The following is a 17,286-nucleotide window of genomic DNA, read 5'->3' on the forward strand; positions in this document are numbered from 1 at the left end:
CGGCTGGCTTCTAACGATCCATTGTGGCCATACAGCTGTGCAGTTTTTGCGGCTGCCAAATGGAAATTTCAAGCCTATTACATAAATGTTTAAAGGGGCGAATGGACTGGGCTGCCTGGCCCCCTCAAAAAACTGCCTACTTGGCCATTTCGCCCACCCCAAGGAAACCGAATTGGGTCCGTTCACTTGAGTGAATGTGAGGCGCAGCTGTACACACATTCGCCTCCTGGGAGCAACCCAACATATAGTACTAACGGTGGCATTAAAACTGGACGCTGGCCATCTTGAGCACACACCGAAAACAAACCCATTCGAATGGGGCCCAGTTGAAAAGTGCAATTGGCAAACAGTTGAGACTGAAAAGTTGCAAAAAAAAAAAAAAAAAAAAAATAAAAGGGAATGGACGACACCAGACCACATCGGAACAGAGCAGGCCAAATGGTCCTAGCCAAGGCAAGAAAGGCAAAGCCATTGAAAAGACGACTCTGGTAATTTGTTCTGAGCAGCTTTTGTTTTGTGCGCCATTTTCATTTCGATTCGTTTTGGCTAACTTTTGGAGGCGGTATCCTTCTTGGCCTGGCTCGGCTCCTTTCTTGCTCCATTGACAACGGACGGACTTCTGATTGAGTGTGTTTTTTGGGTGTGACGTGGATTTTCAACCTTTCCCCTGACCAAATCCCGGAAAGCTTTCCCTTTCCGATTGACCTTCTCTGACATTTTTCGCAATGCCCCACAAATTTATCACTTAATAAATTTCCCTTGTCCTGTTAACCGCCTTAACGTGTTCTATCTGTTTTCCCACGAATGGTAATTGGAAATGGTGAAATCGAAACTGAACAAATTTGGGGGTGGACTGAACTATGGCCTGCGGAAAATGTCTCAACCCTCCGGGTTACGCAGACTCAAGTTATGAGTTTGATAATTGAAATTTTATGCAAGGGTTCGAGTTTTGTATTTCTATTGTATGTTTGTCCGTATAATCTCGGAAATTAAAAAAACAAGAAAGATAAAATTGCTTTTTAGTGCTATTGCCCGAAAATCAAGTTTATTTTCGTGAATATTCACAATAATCCTGATTTACAGCCAAAATCTGAGCAAATTTATGACACATAAATTCGGCAAGTACTGCGAAATTTCAATAAAATCGCCTTGATTCTGCATAAATGCAAACTTTATTCCCGAGGCCTGGATTTCTGCTAAATTGTATCGGTAAGTGTCATAAATGCGAATCAGTAAAGCTGGCAAAGGCAAAATACGATTCCCATATCAAAGGCGTATTAACGTTTGTACGCACTTTCCGTGCTTTCCAGATCAAAAAAAAAAAGAAGTGACTTAAAAGCCCCGGGAAGACAAAATATCCTTGCAGGATGGCAAATCCTTTCGTGCACACATAAACGCTTTTGGAAGGAAGCGAAATTTATGTAAAAGACTTGTGCATAAAATCGCGCATCATTGAAGTTGAAATGCTCGACATCATCAATACACTTCTTGGTCGGCCATTAAGTGCGGGTAAATCTTTTCCTGAGCCCCTGCAGCTAAACGTTGCGTATACGCCATGTGTGCTGGGTGGTGAGCTAAGCGCGGCTATTAGAACAAATTGAATAATATCGAGCTGATATTTTATGCATTTGTTTGTGACTTTGAAGTGCTCTCAACACTTTTAGCCATTTTGCAATTTTATTCTCTTCCAGTTGGCTTTACTTTTTTCCCACCATCTCGCTTTTATCAGCGAACGCACAGACCTTGACTCTACCAAAAAAGTCGCCTAAATCTCTGCGATATATTTTACATCATTATGGCTCCACAGCCTCCTTGTTTATGTTTTGTAGCTGCTCTCGCGATTTTATGACTTTCGCAGGCATTTCGACCCATTCCACAAGTCCTGAAGTCCCGAAGCCCCCGACAAAAGCTATTGAAACAGATTTCGCTGACTTTGCTCACTTTCCCCTGCGCCCCCCGAGGCTCCTTTCTTTTCTTTTCTCCTTCTTTTTTTTTTAACATCCCACCACTCAATGAAATTTATTTTTCGGTATGTTATTCCTGCTCGCTTTACGTGTGTGGGGTTTCAGGTTTACCTGAATCTGAGATGGGCCGCCCCAGCTTTTTGCTTCCCCCATCGATTGCGACACTTTTGGCATCATTATCTGCACGGCATCGAAGGCTCAGGCTGAAGCACTTTGAGTTATGCGCCTGGCAGACGCTCAGAAAACATAAAAAAACAAATAAATGGCAGGGAAGAACGAAATGTAGGCACACGAGATATCCTTGGCGGAGTGAGAGGCTGGCGATGAGATGCGATTAAAATACCTCATATACATGTACATTCCCGTACGCAATCGGGCAAATAAGGCGTTTTATTACCCGGACTCCAAGTCGGAGATTTAGAAACTGGATGAACTCTTCGGTGATTTAAGAGCGCATTCTAATTGAAAGTTTTAAATAATTGCTTTAAACTGGTTATATAAGATAGGTACTTAAACGATTAAAAAAGTTTTGTGTACATAATTAAATATATAAGACTAGTTTTCGAAAAGAGTTGCTATGTTGGTATATGTAATTGTAATTAAAATGGGGTAAAGGTCTTAAAATATCACCTGTTGTTCCAGTGTAAGCTTACTTTCATTTAATCGGAGATAGATGTTCGTGTTAGTTTGTCAGGTTAGTTTGTATCTCGACCCAATTCATGGCTGATTATTCCCGTGGGTGTCATTCGGCTTCGCCTGTAGTTTGTAGTTCGTGTGTGTGTGTCGAGCTGAAAGGATTCTTTGTTGGGGGCACAAGTCAAATGGCCGCCGTTTGAGTTGCGTTTACGATTGCGGTTAACAATCATCTCGTTGATGGGATTAATTTGCCTAAGTGCAGTCGGCAGAACAGTACACAATGGCAGCTGCACTGCCGCATTTGCACTGAAGGCCAAATAGAATCGACACCTACTATAGCTTTCTGGGTTATTTTTGTGGGCTGTGTGTGGGTCATGGATTGGGGATAAAGGCGATGTGCTGCCTGTTGGCACATAAACAGCCATCTATCAATTGGGTTGCGGGGATGTGGGTGTGTGCTTAACACACCATTGAACTGTTACGCAACAGGAAGTCGCACACAGATACAAATACATATACAGATAGAAGATACATAGGCACCGATACAGATACATATGTCCGGCGGTTGGGAGACCGGCAGACAAATCCCATTTGATGTTCACTCAGCAGAAAGGCAACGCCAATGAAGCATGCAAAAGGTATTTCAGCTTTTTCGTTGCCTGGCCCAGATTGCTGAGATTTTGGCTTTGTAACTCAAAATCGAGGCGGTACAAGGAGCGAATGTGCAAACATCATGAAAAACGCTGCCACAACAACGGGGGCGGGGGGGGGCCAAAGGAAAAGTAGGAAAATCCAGAAAAAAATATAAGAGTTTTCCCAAGAAACAAAGGCCAGTGGCAGATAAAGATGCTTCCAAGCCGCAGCCGAGGCCAAAGGAAACTTTTCCCTTTTTCTCCATTTCCCATTTCCCATCCATTCATTGAACTTTAATTCAATTTGCAGCAGTTCCAGCCAAATGTACAGAATAAATTGTCCTGTTTAATGTGCGGCGGTCGGTGCAAATGGTGCATCTTCACATGGTCTGCTCCTGGCGGGGATGCCCCACCACTTGTCCATTGGGTCATAAAATGGCTTCCGGTTATACTTCAAGCGAGATTAACTTGTCGTTTACAATTTCCCTTTGATTTGTTTGCAGCGGCTGCGGGGGGAGCATATCCTGCCGGGGGTTGAAGTACGAATCTAACTTTTATATATCCACATGGACTAGGGTTTCGTTTGCACCACTTTCGCTTTCATCTCGTGACATTTCTACGGGGGATATGCAGTCGTCCGAATGCCCTGCACGTTGTGATGCATGTGTTCATTGTTATCAATTTTATTGGTTTTTTTTTTATTTCACACTTCAATCAATGAAAAGACTTTTTGCAGAGCGCACATTTCTGATTAAACATTTTTCTGCAATACAACAATAACTTACATTCCTTTATGCAAATAGTGTTGATATAAATGTATAACATGGTTTAATTTTTTTAATAACTAGTTTTAATCACATTTTTCAACAATAATAAAACACTTTCGACGATATTATAACGCACTTTTTACCGGCAATACTTAAAAACAAATCGTAGGCCATGCGAACAAATTGGCAAGAGTGCCCCCACTTTTCCACCCACTCCGATTGAAAAATGCCCACGTAATTGCGCTATGTTGTTGCCCTGCTGGTCTGGTACAAATTGATTTACAACAATTCATTTTCGCCAGGGGCAACCGCTGTGAGACCCAACCAGATGACCAGAACACTTGCGGGCTCCCAAGTCTCAGGTGTGAGTTTTTTTTGTTTGGAAATTGTTTTCCCCGCTTTGTTCCGAGTCCTTTTCTGTGAGTCCTGTGCTGTGCTCTTCTGTTCTATATATATATTTTTTCTCCAGTTTTGGCGCGCTGCTTTGTTTTGGCAGGATGAAAAGGAAGCCACACGCAGTTCGACTCTGTTTTCCTTGTGGCCTGGCGGTAATTTCATTTCGTCCTGGCTGCGGTTCCATAGAAGCGCACTCAGCTTTCGCTTTCACCTTTCGGCCAAACACAAAGCCAAAACCAAATCTGGCCCAGTTCGCGGCTGCTATGCAATTAAGCCACGCAATCAGAATGCAAGATGAAGGCTCTGCAAACAATTGAATTCGGACGCGGAAAGAGACAGGCAGTGATGGGCAAGGGTCCTTGCAGCTAGTTGAAATTCCAATAAAAAGAAAATATATGCCAAAGAACTGGAAGCAACAAAAAAATTAAGTTTTATAAATATAAGTATAATTATTTTTTGATGAGCTGAATCCAGGTAAATTTCTCAAGATATATTAATCTTAATTACAAACTGAAATTTTTATGTTATTATTTAGAGCACTAAATATCAGGGACACCGCCGGGACAGGAAACCACCATCACTGGGAGCCCGGATTCGGGAAACCAGCAGAAGCGTCGAGTTGCAAGGTAGCCCAAATACTGGCGAAATGGCGGCCACAAGCTGCAAAGCCAACATGGCAGCTGACATCTGTCAGATGCTGTTATTCCGCTGCACTTTTAGTCGCCTCCGGGCGGCAGTGGGCCATCTGGGCTCCCTATTCCGGCCGCACTTTGTTTGCCGAGCCCGGCTGAGCACTAACAATGGTGCACCCGGAGCCAAATGGGAGCCACTAACGAGCAGCTCCATGTGGTGACGTCGATCGCGGGAATCAAGGCTTTTTCTCGCAACGAAATGGTGGCGAAGTGGTCCTCCTAAATATTTGCACTTCGCCCGCCTCGTTAGCCTCTTACTCAAAGTCCTTTATGTATTTTTAAAAAGTATAATAAAGTATTATATGTATATGATTGCTATGATTCTTTAACTTTGAGTTTTAAATATTGGTTACTTACTTTTGCGCTTTATGCACAATTGTTTCATATGAATTTAAGTCGTCTTTTGGGTGAAAATTCATTTAAAATAAGACTATTATGCATGCCGAATGAAATAATTACGATTTCACATTCATGCTTGCAAATACTAATTCTAGCTGTATTTTCTTTAAGTTGGTTTATTAAGAACAATGTTTTCACTTTGAATGGTTGTGCAATATGGAAATGCACTTCTCAGTATTTGGTAAGCAAGGTAATCTATTATTTTCCTGAAATAATTAAAACAAACTTTAGTTGCGGTCACATTTCTTTTGCTGTCGGACATCACTCATCCGCTGGAGACCCTCGATGACTTTGAAGTCGCCGAGGAAATAACTACACCGCGCGAAAATGGGGATATTGTTGGTCCTCTTAATCCGAAACGCATCGAGGGACGAACTCGACAAATGAGCGTACTATCTTTTGTGGGAAAAAACCGAACGGGCAAAATGAATGAAAACTATTGCTGCTTCTGGATATATCAGGCCCATCCTCCCATTCCTCACAGCTGGAAACATATGGCCGAGTATCCATTCGATTTTCAGTTCAACGGAGAGTTTGTGCGGAACCAACGACACAATGAAGTTGAAGTGCCTGCAGTTCAGGATGGCGACAGTGACAACTCAACAAGTGTAATTTGATATTAGACATTGGCAAGATATATATTTTTCACTTAACAATCTAACACTTAACTGAAGTGCTGTCCATTTATTATGATTTAGGTGATTATTTTTGGACAGGCCCTAATTTCCTTAAGTTTCGTCGCATAATTATGGTAATTCATATGAAATTGATTTACCCAGTGTCCAGTTTAAAATCGTATTAGCAAGTGTATCCAACAATTGATTGAAGGCACTGTGGCGATGCATTTAATTGGGCCCGAGGCACTCGACAGCTTAACTGAGGCCCAGAATCATAATTAACTTTGTCTGGTCGGCAAAACCTGACGGGGCAAAAGTTGCCTCAAAACTTGAGAAATTCGTTTGACGACCCCAAAGAAAATCCTGGGAACGGGCGGCACTTTTTGTGCCTAAAAGCCTGACAGCACATAATGGATTTGACACATTATAATCAGGTTTGCATAGTGTCCTTCGCCCAGGCCGCCAGTCTCTCAGTCCCTCAATCTGCCAGTCGGTCAGTTAGTCAGTCAGTCAGTCATTCAGTCACTGAGCCAACCGATCCCTCGAGCACTCCGGCAACTTGGCCGCTTTGACGTGCTCTGCTTATTTGGGCAGCAAGTTCTTGTAGTTAGTTCAAGTTGTGCACAACAAGAAAATATCAAAAACTTACTATGGTTTTTAATATATATATATCAAAAGAATATATCTTAGGTCACAGCAAAGTTATTAGTCTTACTTCTTTGCCAAATAAGAAAACCAATATGAAACTACAATATATTGAACATAAATATAAAGAAAGTAAGACCACTATCTAAATGAGAGTTGATCTATATTTAATATAGGATTTTACCAAGTTAGTCACCAAGTTACTTTATACCAAGTTACTCCAGATTTTCTTAAGCTTTATGATTAGTTACACATGTGTTTCAATTGGATGACAATGGGTATATGATTTTGCCAGTGCAGTAGTTGCCCATCATCGCAGTGCCGAGAAGTTTGATAAATAAGCAAGCCGGGCCCATGTCTGGGCATTTACTTAGTTAATTAAATTCAACTTCTTCGGCCGGGGGAAATGACAGCGGCGGGGAGGGCGGGCAAGTGAAGAGCTGCAGGGCGAGGAGGAGCAGGTGGTGGCCCCAAGTTTGCCATCCTTCGTGGGAAAAGTTTGCCCGTCGTATTTGTTCATATCATAGGTAAATATATCCTGGACAGCCTCGATGTTTGCTTTTAATTTCGCCATTTCCCCATAGCCTTTGCTTTTTAATGTGTCCGAATGATTAGAGCGCCTGCATCCTGACCAATTCCATCCCATCCTGACCAATCCTGACTAGCTCCCACCACAGCTACTTGCATGACTCAGATGGTGTGGCCCCGGCAATTTCCTGCTCCAATGACTAATGAAAATGGTGAAAAGATTTGAATTTACCGCACTGGGAGACCGGGACACACAAAAGGCGCTTTCCTTTTGCTCTCGTCAAGGATCTTATAGCCAGCAACCCAAATAAATGGCTCTGCAGGGTGGGGAAGTGGGTCTTATGCAAGCAAATAATTTGGATTTAAATCGATTTAAGATGGAAACGAATGAATGTACACACGCATTGGAAAAGTGTTTTATGCAAATGCACATATGGATTATTTGCGCAGATAAAACATTTCGGAGGAATATATACGCATTGGAATTAAATTTTCTTATTCAAATGCAAAACTTCAGCTGCTGAATTAAATTTTTCCACTATACTCTTTTGTGACTTGTACCAAATACAAATCTTAATTATTATAGTTAAACAAATATTTGTGTTCAAATTTGAATTTAATCATATACGGAAACATCTAAAACAATCGATAACTGGAAATGGATCATCGATGTTAGTTTCCAATTAAAAGGTGTGCGCCACTGCTACTTCCCAGTGGAGTTCTAAACCACAAAGCGATCGATCAGCTGCTCTGCACAGCTGATTTATTTCGCGCGCTTTTCATGCGAAAATCATTGTGATATTTTGTTTTGTTTATGTCGCAAAGTTTATTAGACTTTCAATCAATATAAATTAAAGTGATAAGTGTATTTCAAGATGTCTATTCTGCTGGCGGACATTGATGCCACGTGTGCGGCCTTGGGATACAGTGATGGACAGAAATATCAAGCGGAGCCTGATGCCGCCGAGGGTCTCAAGGTATCTTACTTTTTCATTCATTTAAATTTCCGCAAATCTAAAGTTTTACTATCCATTAAGCATCTGATATGGATTCTGCGTCGGGACCTGGACAACCACGAGTATCGCCGTCATTTGGGCCGCTCCAAGGTGCTCCAAACGGACTTGGTTTACATGCTGCCGGACTATGTGCATCACGAGGAGCTATCCGATCTACTGATCCGCCTGCTGGTCATCCTGACCAATCCGACACTGCTGCTCTACCGGGAGGGTGCTCCCAAGGACAACCATGGCCGGAAAGTGTTCATGGAGCTAATCGACATCCTGCAGGGCTACAAAGCAGCCTTTGCCAAGGACAAAGTCTGGAGCGCCCTTTTCGAGAAGCTCAAGCAGGCTTTGGAAATAGTGAGTTTCATTTGCTTGACATTAGTTTTTAGGTCTCTCATTATTTTGTTTGCGAAATCGCATAAAAAACAAAGTGACACCCCATGCCACAAATAATGAATTCTAAGGACAAACGAAACCCAAATTATTCCGGCGGGAACAGCGGCGAGGAAGAGGATTCCTGGATGAACAGCTATTACACCTGCCTGGTGTGCATGCAGACTGCTGAATCGCCGAGGGTCAGTTTTTGCGGCCACCACTTCTGCTCCCAGTGCATATACAACTGGATTAGGAGTCAGAAATATCAGGCCAAATGCCCCTACTGCCAGTCCCTGATCGGTGAGAACACCCTCATCACTATCACCATGCGAAGACGAAGAACGTACTTTCGTGCAAATCCTTTGTGGAGCACCGCCGCCAGATGCGCATGAGCAAAGACTGTTTAACCGAAAACATCTTTTTGCCGGAGGCCGGCATGTTCACACGTGGCTATATCAAATATCCGCCGGACCCTATGCCAAGGATCAAGCCTTTGCCGCCCCAGATGCTTCAACAGTGGTCACGTTATCCCATAGTGCGCATTTTCCTTACACCCTCGCTGCACCAGCGCTTCATTAACTTCGTTATCTTTCTGTTCATGCTGGCCATGTACCTACACGCGGCAGTGACACCGTCTTTACTATTGTGAGCCAGTGAGACGTAGCACCCAACAAATCTCCACTAACAAATTGTCTTTTGAATTTCGACTTGTTATTGTCTGAAATGGCATCCAAGAACATCTAGTTTCTGTGGCCCCAGCAGTGCAGTTCTGTGAGATTTACCCTCTTACGTAAATAAAATTTTCTTTTGTGGGCATAATTATTTTGAACTTTCATGGGCCTGATTTCCATCCCTAAGCAATTTTTTATCCCCACAAATTGATCCACCGCTTGGATTGGGCTCCTGTTCTAAAGCCCAAGCAATTATCGTTCGGGCATTTGCGCAACTATTCCTGTAATCTCTTTAATCTATGTATTAATGGGCAAGCGGGTACGCAAAACTTTTAATGGCCCTTGCAGCTGCCAGCAGTCAAGTTTTCGTGGGGAGAGCGAATGTTTTTCACATTGCCCAACCCACTTGAAGTTTGTTTTGACCAGCTCTGGCTTTATGACTGAACTCGTCCGCTTTGTGGGTTCATAACTAATTTGAACTTCATATCTGCCCGCTTTTATCTTCTTTATTTGTTCCGTGCATCCGTTTGCCTTTATTCTCTCAACTTGAGCTGCTGCCCAACGAGGTCCAAGGAAGGAATTTAATTTAAAATATATCTCACAATATGAATTCACATCTCCAAAGGGTTTCACTCACTTGCTGCTTTGCTTTCAGCGAAGGAGGAAAAACCGCAACAAGTCGATTTAATCAACACCCACGACAAGTTGGCGGCTGTGCTGGTTTCACTTCACTTTGGGTGCCAATGCCTACAAGGCACCTTCGAATCAAACGCGTCACAGTTGGGGAAAAGGAATTCGATTCCGGCCTAGACGAATCCACAAAAAATCTGTCGGCAGCGTGTTGCTGTTGCAAAAAAAGCTAAGCGAAACTGTTTGGAATTGAACCAACATCGGTGGGTCGAGACATTGTTCAAACCACAAAGGCAAAGGCCCAGCAACAATGATTGCCAATCGATGGCAGTCGGCGTTTTCCAAATGCTTTCAATTGCTAGTTGTGGGAAATAAAAATTGTAGAATGGCCAATCTTTGGATACTCTCGAAAATATAACAATTATAAATGTTTAATCGTGCTCATTTTAAGATTTCAGTGACTGCTTTTTATTTTTATTTTTAATATTGTATATTATTGCTCCCAACTTATTCTCAATAATCTTTTAAGGGTATAACCAAAACTTGTTTGCTCCAGCTTGAAATAATCTGCGAGTATCCAGCAAATAAAAAAAGGATTTCCTGATTTCTGTGTGTGCAATTTATGGATGAGCTCCGTCTGGATTGCCATAAATTCGTAATTGAAAATTTACATTGAATGGAAATGTTTGCTGTTTGTTTGTGGCTCAAACTATTTTTTTCAACGCGCGGAACCCAAACTGAAACACCAGGTTGATGATCCCAACAATTATCATAAGTTAAGTCCTGGCAACCAGAAAGTAAGAACGTAAATCTCAAAGATGAGAGAGCGAAGCCATCCACACCAAAGTTCCTAGTCTCCACCACCCACCAGATACCACCCATCGCCCATCACAACGAAATAAATTCATTTAAAGCCGATTGAATCGACATTCATAACACTCCGGGGAGCAATTCCAAAGGATTTTCATGGCGCTGCGTTGCCAAAGAGTCGCCCGAGGATTTCTTTACATTTCCATTTTTTAGGGAGCGCTTTTCCTTTTATTTGTGCCGTTTTCCTCGGTTTTTCCGGCTGCTTCTTTTTTTTTTTCCTCCTTGGTTAGGTTAAATGCACGCGAATTTCTATATGGACGCTGTCTATTTGTTCTTGTTGCTGTGTGGCTGTTGTCGTTGATAATGAATGTGTACGAGGATTTTTCCGCTTCTGCCTCCGGCGGATCCGCCCTTCCTGCTGGGTGCGCGGTGCACTCAAAAAAACAAAAATAGTTGTTAATTAGTAGGAATATATGATACGTCGTTTTTATTACCCCAAAATGTGTATTAGGTTGATATTTTGGCTTAATATCTTTTGTTTTGGTATTGCAATTGTTTTCAGTGCACTGGTGCTGCTGACTTTTTATGCTTTACTTCTTTATTTGCGTCGCACCGACTTACACGCTTTGATGTATGCGCGGCGAGCAGCCAAGTGGACAGGCGCAGGAGCAGGAGGAGCTACTGCCCCTCCTCCAATTTCGCTGCGAAGGAAAGCTTTCAGTTTTGAATGAGCCGCCGCCCCCTGGAACGTGGTGTTGTTGTTTTTGTTGCGTAGGGAAACCAAAAACGGAAGTCATTATTAACTTTGCCTTTGAGATGGGCTCTTGGGGTCCTGAGGTCTGGAGGCCCGAGTTCCTGGCACATGCCTGGATGTGGGTGTGGATGTGGCCATGGGTGTGCGTGTGAGAGTGGAAGTGGGTGTCCATGTCGGGCTGGAGGAGTCACAGCTGGCTTGTAGGCACAAAAGCCGCATTAGTTGTATTTATTTTTAAGCTCACAGCAGCAACTGTAATGTCCTGCTGCGCCCAACCCTAACCATGGAGCCCATCCGCCCTTCCGACCATCCAACCATCCAACCATCCACCCATCCAGTCAGGCACCCAGGCATTTCCTCTTATCGCCCACACCCTGCCCAAATTGATTTCAACTTGACTTTGTTGTGGTCCCATCGCTTGTCTTGGCCCGAGTCGGGGCTTCCGTTTTACAGTCGAGCTACATAAATTTGCAATTTAATTTAATTTAATTTCATTTGATTATTTTAAATTGACTCGCGGGATTTGGCGCTTAGATTTTTACACTGGGATTTGCTGCAGCATTTTATGGCGCTGATTTCTAATGCCATGCTCTGGCTTTATTTCCAGGCATTTGCGATTCGCAGCGAAGAGCAGAATCTTCTGATTGAGCGCATCCTGGTCCTGGTGCGGAACGTTCTGCAAGTGCCAGCGAATCCGGAGGCCGAGTGCCGGGCGGACAATGATGCCAGTCTGCACGACCAGGTCATTTGGGCGTTGCATCAAACTGGAATGCTGGACTTGGTGCTGTTTGTCATCTCCTCGCCGGATGAGGAGCAGTTCCATTTGCACGGACTGGAGATTGTTTGCCTGCTTTTCAGGGAACAGGTATGGAAGTAAACTAATATGTATAAAAGTAATATTAAATACCTTTTTTGTGCGATTTCAGAGTGCCGAATCCCTGGCGGACGCCTCCCTGCAGCGCAGTCTGAGCGAAAAGCAGCGGGACCAGCAGGAGCTCCTGGCCGCACGACGACGGGAGCGTGCCCGCCGTCAGGCTCGTCCTCCACCAGGGCGGCATTCCCGTTTCGGCGGAACCTATGTCATTCGGAACATGAAGTCCGTTTCGGATCGGGATGTGATATGCCACCAGGCTCTGGAGCGCGTGTCATCGATCGATTTTGACCGCGAGAAGCAGCAGCAGAAGCGCTCCCACCGACACATCCAGGAGGAGGCGCAGGTGACCCGTCGCAGTGCGTTCACCGTTAGGTGAGTCCCGGTCTGCTCGTAACCCACAGCCATATCCATTTGTCTGTGGCCACTTCCTGCACTTTGGCTCCGGGCCTTGTTCGCATTGTGCTGTTGCTGCTGGAGCTGGTGTGGCCATTAGCATCGGAATTGTTATGGCCACCAACGGAGTGGTGGAGCCACATCCCGGCCATTGATTTTCGATTTTACGCTGCCACGAGGACAGCCGTATCCGAGAGATCCAAGCGGAGCGAGCGAGCAGTCGAGCAGAGAGCGTATAAAATAATATTCAATAATAAATGAAGCCATTTCCTTTTGGCCCTTTCGGTTCGCCCTCCCATCCCGGTCTTTTTCCACCCAGCAGCCTGTAATTCCTGCTGTTTTATAGAATCACACAAACGATATTGGCTGCTAGGGGCTTCCAGACTCTCGGGTTCCGCCTGACTTGGCCGGGCTAAACAATATCTTGGCGCCGGGCGTCTCTGTTCCCGTTTCCCCTAATGGCCACCAGGTGCAGCTATTTTATGCTTCTCCGCTAACCAACAAACTACTTAAAGGATCTGCCACCACGCCCGCAGGCCAAGATTCCCGGGCTGCCGCTATCCTGGCCTTCTTCAACAGTTACAGTAAATGCATTCGGTTCCGGTCTTCTTTTTGGTCACAAAAATATATACCCTAGTTGGCGGGAGAATGTCCAAAAAAAAACTACAACTATATTGGTAAAAAGTAAGACATTTAATGCATAAATGTTGTGTGAGCCACGTTATGCTCAAGTCTGCACCACTTATAACAATGATTGATAGCCACGAATTGAACTTTGTATCCGACATCTCCTCTTCATCTCTTCCCCAAGCCTAGAGCATTTGTAATTCGCCTGGGAAGTTCTGGTTTCTTCCTCAATTTGTGGCATGAAGCATAAAAAGCGGAGCCGAGATAAAACTGCAGCAGCAACTTGGCGGCGCCATCGGCATTTTCTGCATCGCCATTGCCATCGGCATCGACTTTGGGATCTCTGGCCGACGAGGCATGCAATTTTCAAGTAAAATCCTCAAAAGGTTTTTATCCGCTGCTGCGATTTGGAACTGGCTGGCAAACATTTTTGCTTGTTAGTCGTCCATTGCTTGGCCTGGTTTATGGGACAAGATGCTTAGCCACATAGTCGGTTGGTTGGCCAAATCTTTAGGCGCCCATAAATTGATGGAGCAGAACAAATGCGACCGGGGCGCCGCCGGTGGCCGTGATTAGACAACTCGGAATGTCCCATTCCGACCGCAAACGAATGGCCAAAGTCAGAGGAGCAAGGCACGTAGGCGGAATAGGCGAAAGTTCATCAATGTCACGTGCTGAAGCTGGAGCACCGTGCTCCCCAACAATTTGTTAGCCAACCACAAGTGCATGTTGCAATAAGCCGACTAAGGGGCCTGGCCATTTTTTGTTCAGTTTTGCCTCCATTTTGGCATAAATTAATCCGCGTCGGCATCGATGCGTTGGATTTGTGTTTCGCCTGGTGGCAGAGATTGCTCCACGCTCGACAGGATTGGGTATGGGTGGGTCGCTTGCTGGCCTGCCTGGGTGGCTGGTTGCCTGGTTGGTTGGCTGGTTGGCTGGTTGGCTGGTTGGGTGCATCTTTTAGCCAGCTTTGCACAAATAAATTGGCCAGGCGAAATTTATTGCATCAGCGCTGCCAAATGCCGTTGCAGAGTCCGCATTTGTTATATAAACTGATAGAGGGCGTTCGCTTTCAATCAATATTATTGTGGTATAACCATTTTTCATGTCTTTTGCCCATCCTTTCACCCACCCACCCAATCTGCGCCTTGAACGTTTTAGCTTTTGGATCCCCCTCTCACAGTTTTTCGTACTTTTCCTGGCTTTTGCAGATTGTGCCTGCGCGAATACTGCATCGAGGTACTGCGCTCCGCTTACAACACTCTGGTGAGGCAGGTGCGTCGGGTGCTGGAACGCAACGCCGGATCGTCGAGTCACGATGACTCCTATCTATTGTGGGCCATACGATTTTTCATGGAGTTCAATCGTTTGAGTGGTCTACAATTGCAGTTAGTCAGGTGAGTGGCATTCAAGTGCTGGCACTTGCAATCGAACTGGGTACATTTATAAACTATTTAAGTCACACAATTTTGAAATGGCATTTTAATGAACTTCTTTCAGTATAAAAGATTCCTAAGATTCTAAACTTATATTTTAATATATTATATTAAGTAGACATAAGCATCGTCATCCTTGGCATCACTGACATATGATTTCCGTTTGGCAATGTCATTGCGTAAGAGATTTCTGGAAATTGTGCGACTTGCCCCAGATATTCAACTGGATGCCGCCTAACGTGTTCAAATTAATTGCCTCCAAATTTCAAAGGATACACAGACGAGTTTTCACAAGTGATATGATGATGATGCTGATGAATGAGCTCTGCTTTCAGTGGCTTCATGAAGCGCTGACCTCGTCCTCCGGCCAAGTCAGCAGATATGCAAATCTCCGGCGCACGAGCTACACTTCCAAACCGCCTTCATCAAGGCTTTTAATCAAATTACATTGCAACACTCTTCAGATGAAGGAAATTTCCCTAAACTTTTATTTCGTTGGCCACTCCCAATTTGAACATTTTTCCTCAAAGAGGACAACACACTGCTGCTGAAATTTATAACGCAGCAACTGTGCAGTAAAAACTGGGAAGTTCAACAAGTGCCTTGCCATTTAAATTAATTGTAAGCTAGTGTAAACTATTCATTCACATGTAAGAAAGTTAAAACTGCATCGAACTGCAATTGGCAGTAGGATCGAGTTCGAGTTTAACTAGACTCTACTAGATTCTCTAAAGTAACCACAACTTTAAATTCAATTTTCTTTTATTTGTTTATAGCTCGCAAGCGCTTGCAATAAACTTAAAATTGATTTCGTTGAAATGTTTTCGACAGCAAATAAGCTGCGAATACTTGTTTATCTGTCGAAAGGACAATCCATCATCTGAGCTGTTGAAGTGTGAAAAGTAGAGACCGCTTATAAGGGGTATTTTCAATAGTTTCCATTTGTTGTTATTCTTTCTTTTTTACAAGAAAAGGGGAAAATGCGCAGCAAATAAACTTTAGTGTGATGACAATTTCCATTTGGCTCTTAGCACTTTGCCCTAAAATGTTCCAGCAAAGTGTCAATGGGAAATCTAAAGCATTTTCCCAGCATTTCCCGCAAGAATTTTTTCTGCGGTCATCACACAATTTGTGTGTCATTCCTTGGTGGCCCGACATCAGCGTTTCGTCACTAGAGTTTTATTGCATTACTTTTTGGCGGGGGACAACAAGCACATGTACAAATCAAAGTCATGACGCCAATTGTTGACCCACCAAACTTGACCACTTTACAACCACTGCAAGTTCCACTCCTCCATAAAGTTCTTAGCCAAAGTTGTCAAAGGAACTATACTGATATCGTGATTTTTAGACACTAGAAATAAAATAGTTATGAAGTGAAGACCATATATCACACATATATAGTTTTATGCCCATAGAAGAAGTCAGAAAACACATAGGGGGAATTTGTAGTAGAACAATTTAATTACTATAAATTAACATTATTATATGAATTAGATGACAATACTTTTTCAGGAAGCTCTGTTGTTCAGTGTATATATCCCCCCTTGTCGGTATTTCTGGCGTTGTGTTGTTGCTTTCATTCTTGTCCAGCATGCTGTTAATAAAATTTTGCGTTCTTTATGCTGTCATCCGGCTGACGTTGCTCCTCCTCCGCATGCGGATCCGGCTCCTACTCCAGTTCCAGCTCCTGCTCCGTTTTGGTCTCTTTCGCTGGCTGTGTGGTGGGAAATTTCTTTAAAATTGTTTTGGTTACTTTCAAATTAGTTTCTGAATGACAACAATGAAGCTTTGCAAAAATGTTGTCATTCCGTTGGCGCAAAGTTTTCCCAGATCCTACCCTTTTTTCCCCTTTTCCGCCGCTTGGCGACGACTCCCTCGCACTATTCTAAGTTGCTTGGTTCTTCTACTGGAGCTCCCAACTCCTAGAACTGCGGCTCCTGCTCTCTTATTCATTTTCAGCAATGTCCCTTCGCCCTTTATCAGAGTTTTTCGTCTCATTTTTGCACTTATATATAGTAAGCATCCTATGTACAATATATACTCGCCGACCATAAAACTTTCTGTTTATTTCCTCAAATGCAATTTGACGCTGCCTCCGCACCGCCCTGAACTTTCTTTATCGTCTGCCATTTTCTACTGATTTTGCACTATATAAAGCATGGCATTGCTGTAATGTATGGGCTTTCCGATGGGCAAACTTTTCCAGCAGCCAGCAACCCGAAAAAAAGTGAAATTGAGTTTGTCATTTTGTTTATGCGAGTACACGTACACAGCATTGATACAGAAATCAATCGCTGAAGTCTGCGAATGATCAGGAATTTGCAAAAGTACAAGGATCCCCTATAAGGCACAAATTTGATTGATGAAATCATAAAATTAAGTCCTAAGAAACTTATTAAACTTTTGAAAATGGATAACCATATAAAGTATTGA

General features: G+C 43.5%; 3 protein-coding genes and 1 long non-coding RNA gene across 4 annotated transcripts in view; all 4 read left to right on the forward strand.

Annotated features, from left to right (window-relative positions):
* The first annotated feature begins 4,868 nt into the window (after positions 1–4,868).
* lncRNA:CR44967 (long non-coding RNA:CR44967) lies at positions 4,869–5,367 on the forward strand. Its single transcript, NR_125153.1, has one exon. It is a non-coding gene; the product is annotated as a long non-coding RNA:CR44967 (long non-coding RNA).
* Positions 5,368–5,614: 247 nt separating this feature from the next.
* Positions 5,615–6,152, forward strand: CG43063 (uncharacterized protein). The gene is made up of 2 exons (NM_001260153.1): positions 5,615–5,667; positions 5,718–6,152. Exons 1-2 carry the CDS (start codon positions 5,649–5,651, stop codon positions 6,101–6,103), a joined length of 405 nt encoding a protein of 134 aa, NP_001247082.1. The 5' UTR covers positions 5,615–5,648; the 3' UTR covers positions 6,104–6,152.
* Positions 6,153–8,041: 1,889 nt separating this feature from the next.
* The window catches only part of timeout, a 75,226-nt gene continuing 65,981 nt past the window's right edge, over positions 8,042–17,286 (forward strand). The window contains exons 1-5 of the mRNA NM_079617.3: positions 8,042–8,253; positions 8,314–8,637; positions 12,128–12,385; positions 12,447–12,766; positions 14,626–14,811. Of these exons, the coding sequence (NP_524341.3) occupies positions 8,152–8,253; positions 8,314–8,637; positions 12,128–12,385; positions 12,447–12,766; positions 14,626–14,811 (1,190 nt within the window). The 5' untranslated portion in view covers positions 8,042–8,151. The remainder of the gene's footprint in view (positions 8,254–8,313; positions 8,638–12,127; positions 12,386–12,446; positions 12,767–14,625; positions 14,812–17,286) is intronic.
* CG34308 (uncharacterized protein) lies at positions 8,633–9,472 on the forward strand (the record flags this gene model as incomplete). Its single annotated transcript, NM_001104300.2, is given in 1 exon segment — positions 8,633–9,472. A coding segment is annotated over 1 exon segment (584 nt). The 5' UTR covers positions 8,633–8,720.

This window comes from Drosophila melanogaster, chromosome 3R, assembly GCF_000001215.4.
Source record: "Drosophila melanogaster chromosome 3R".
Taxonomy (NCBI): Eukaryota; Metazoa; Arthropoda; class Insecta; order Diptera; family Drosophilidae; genus Drosophila; species Drosophila melanogaster.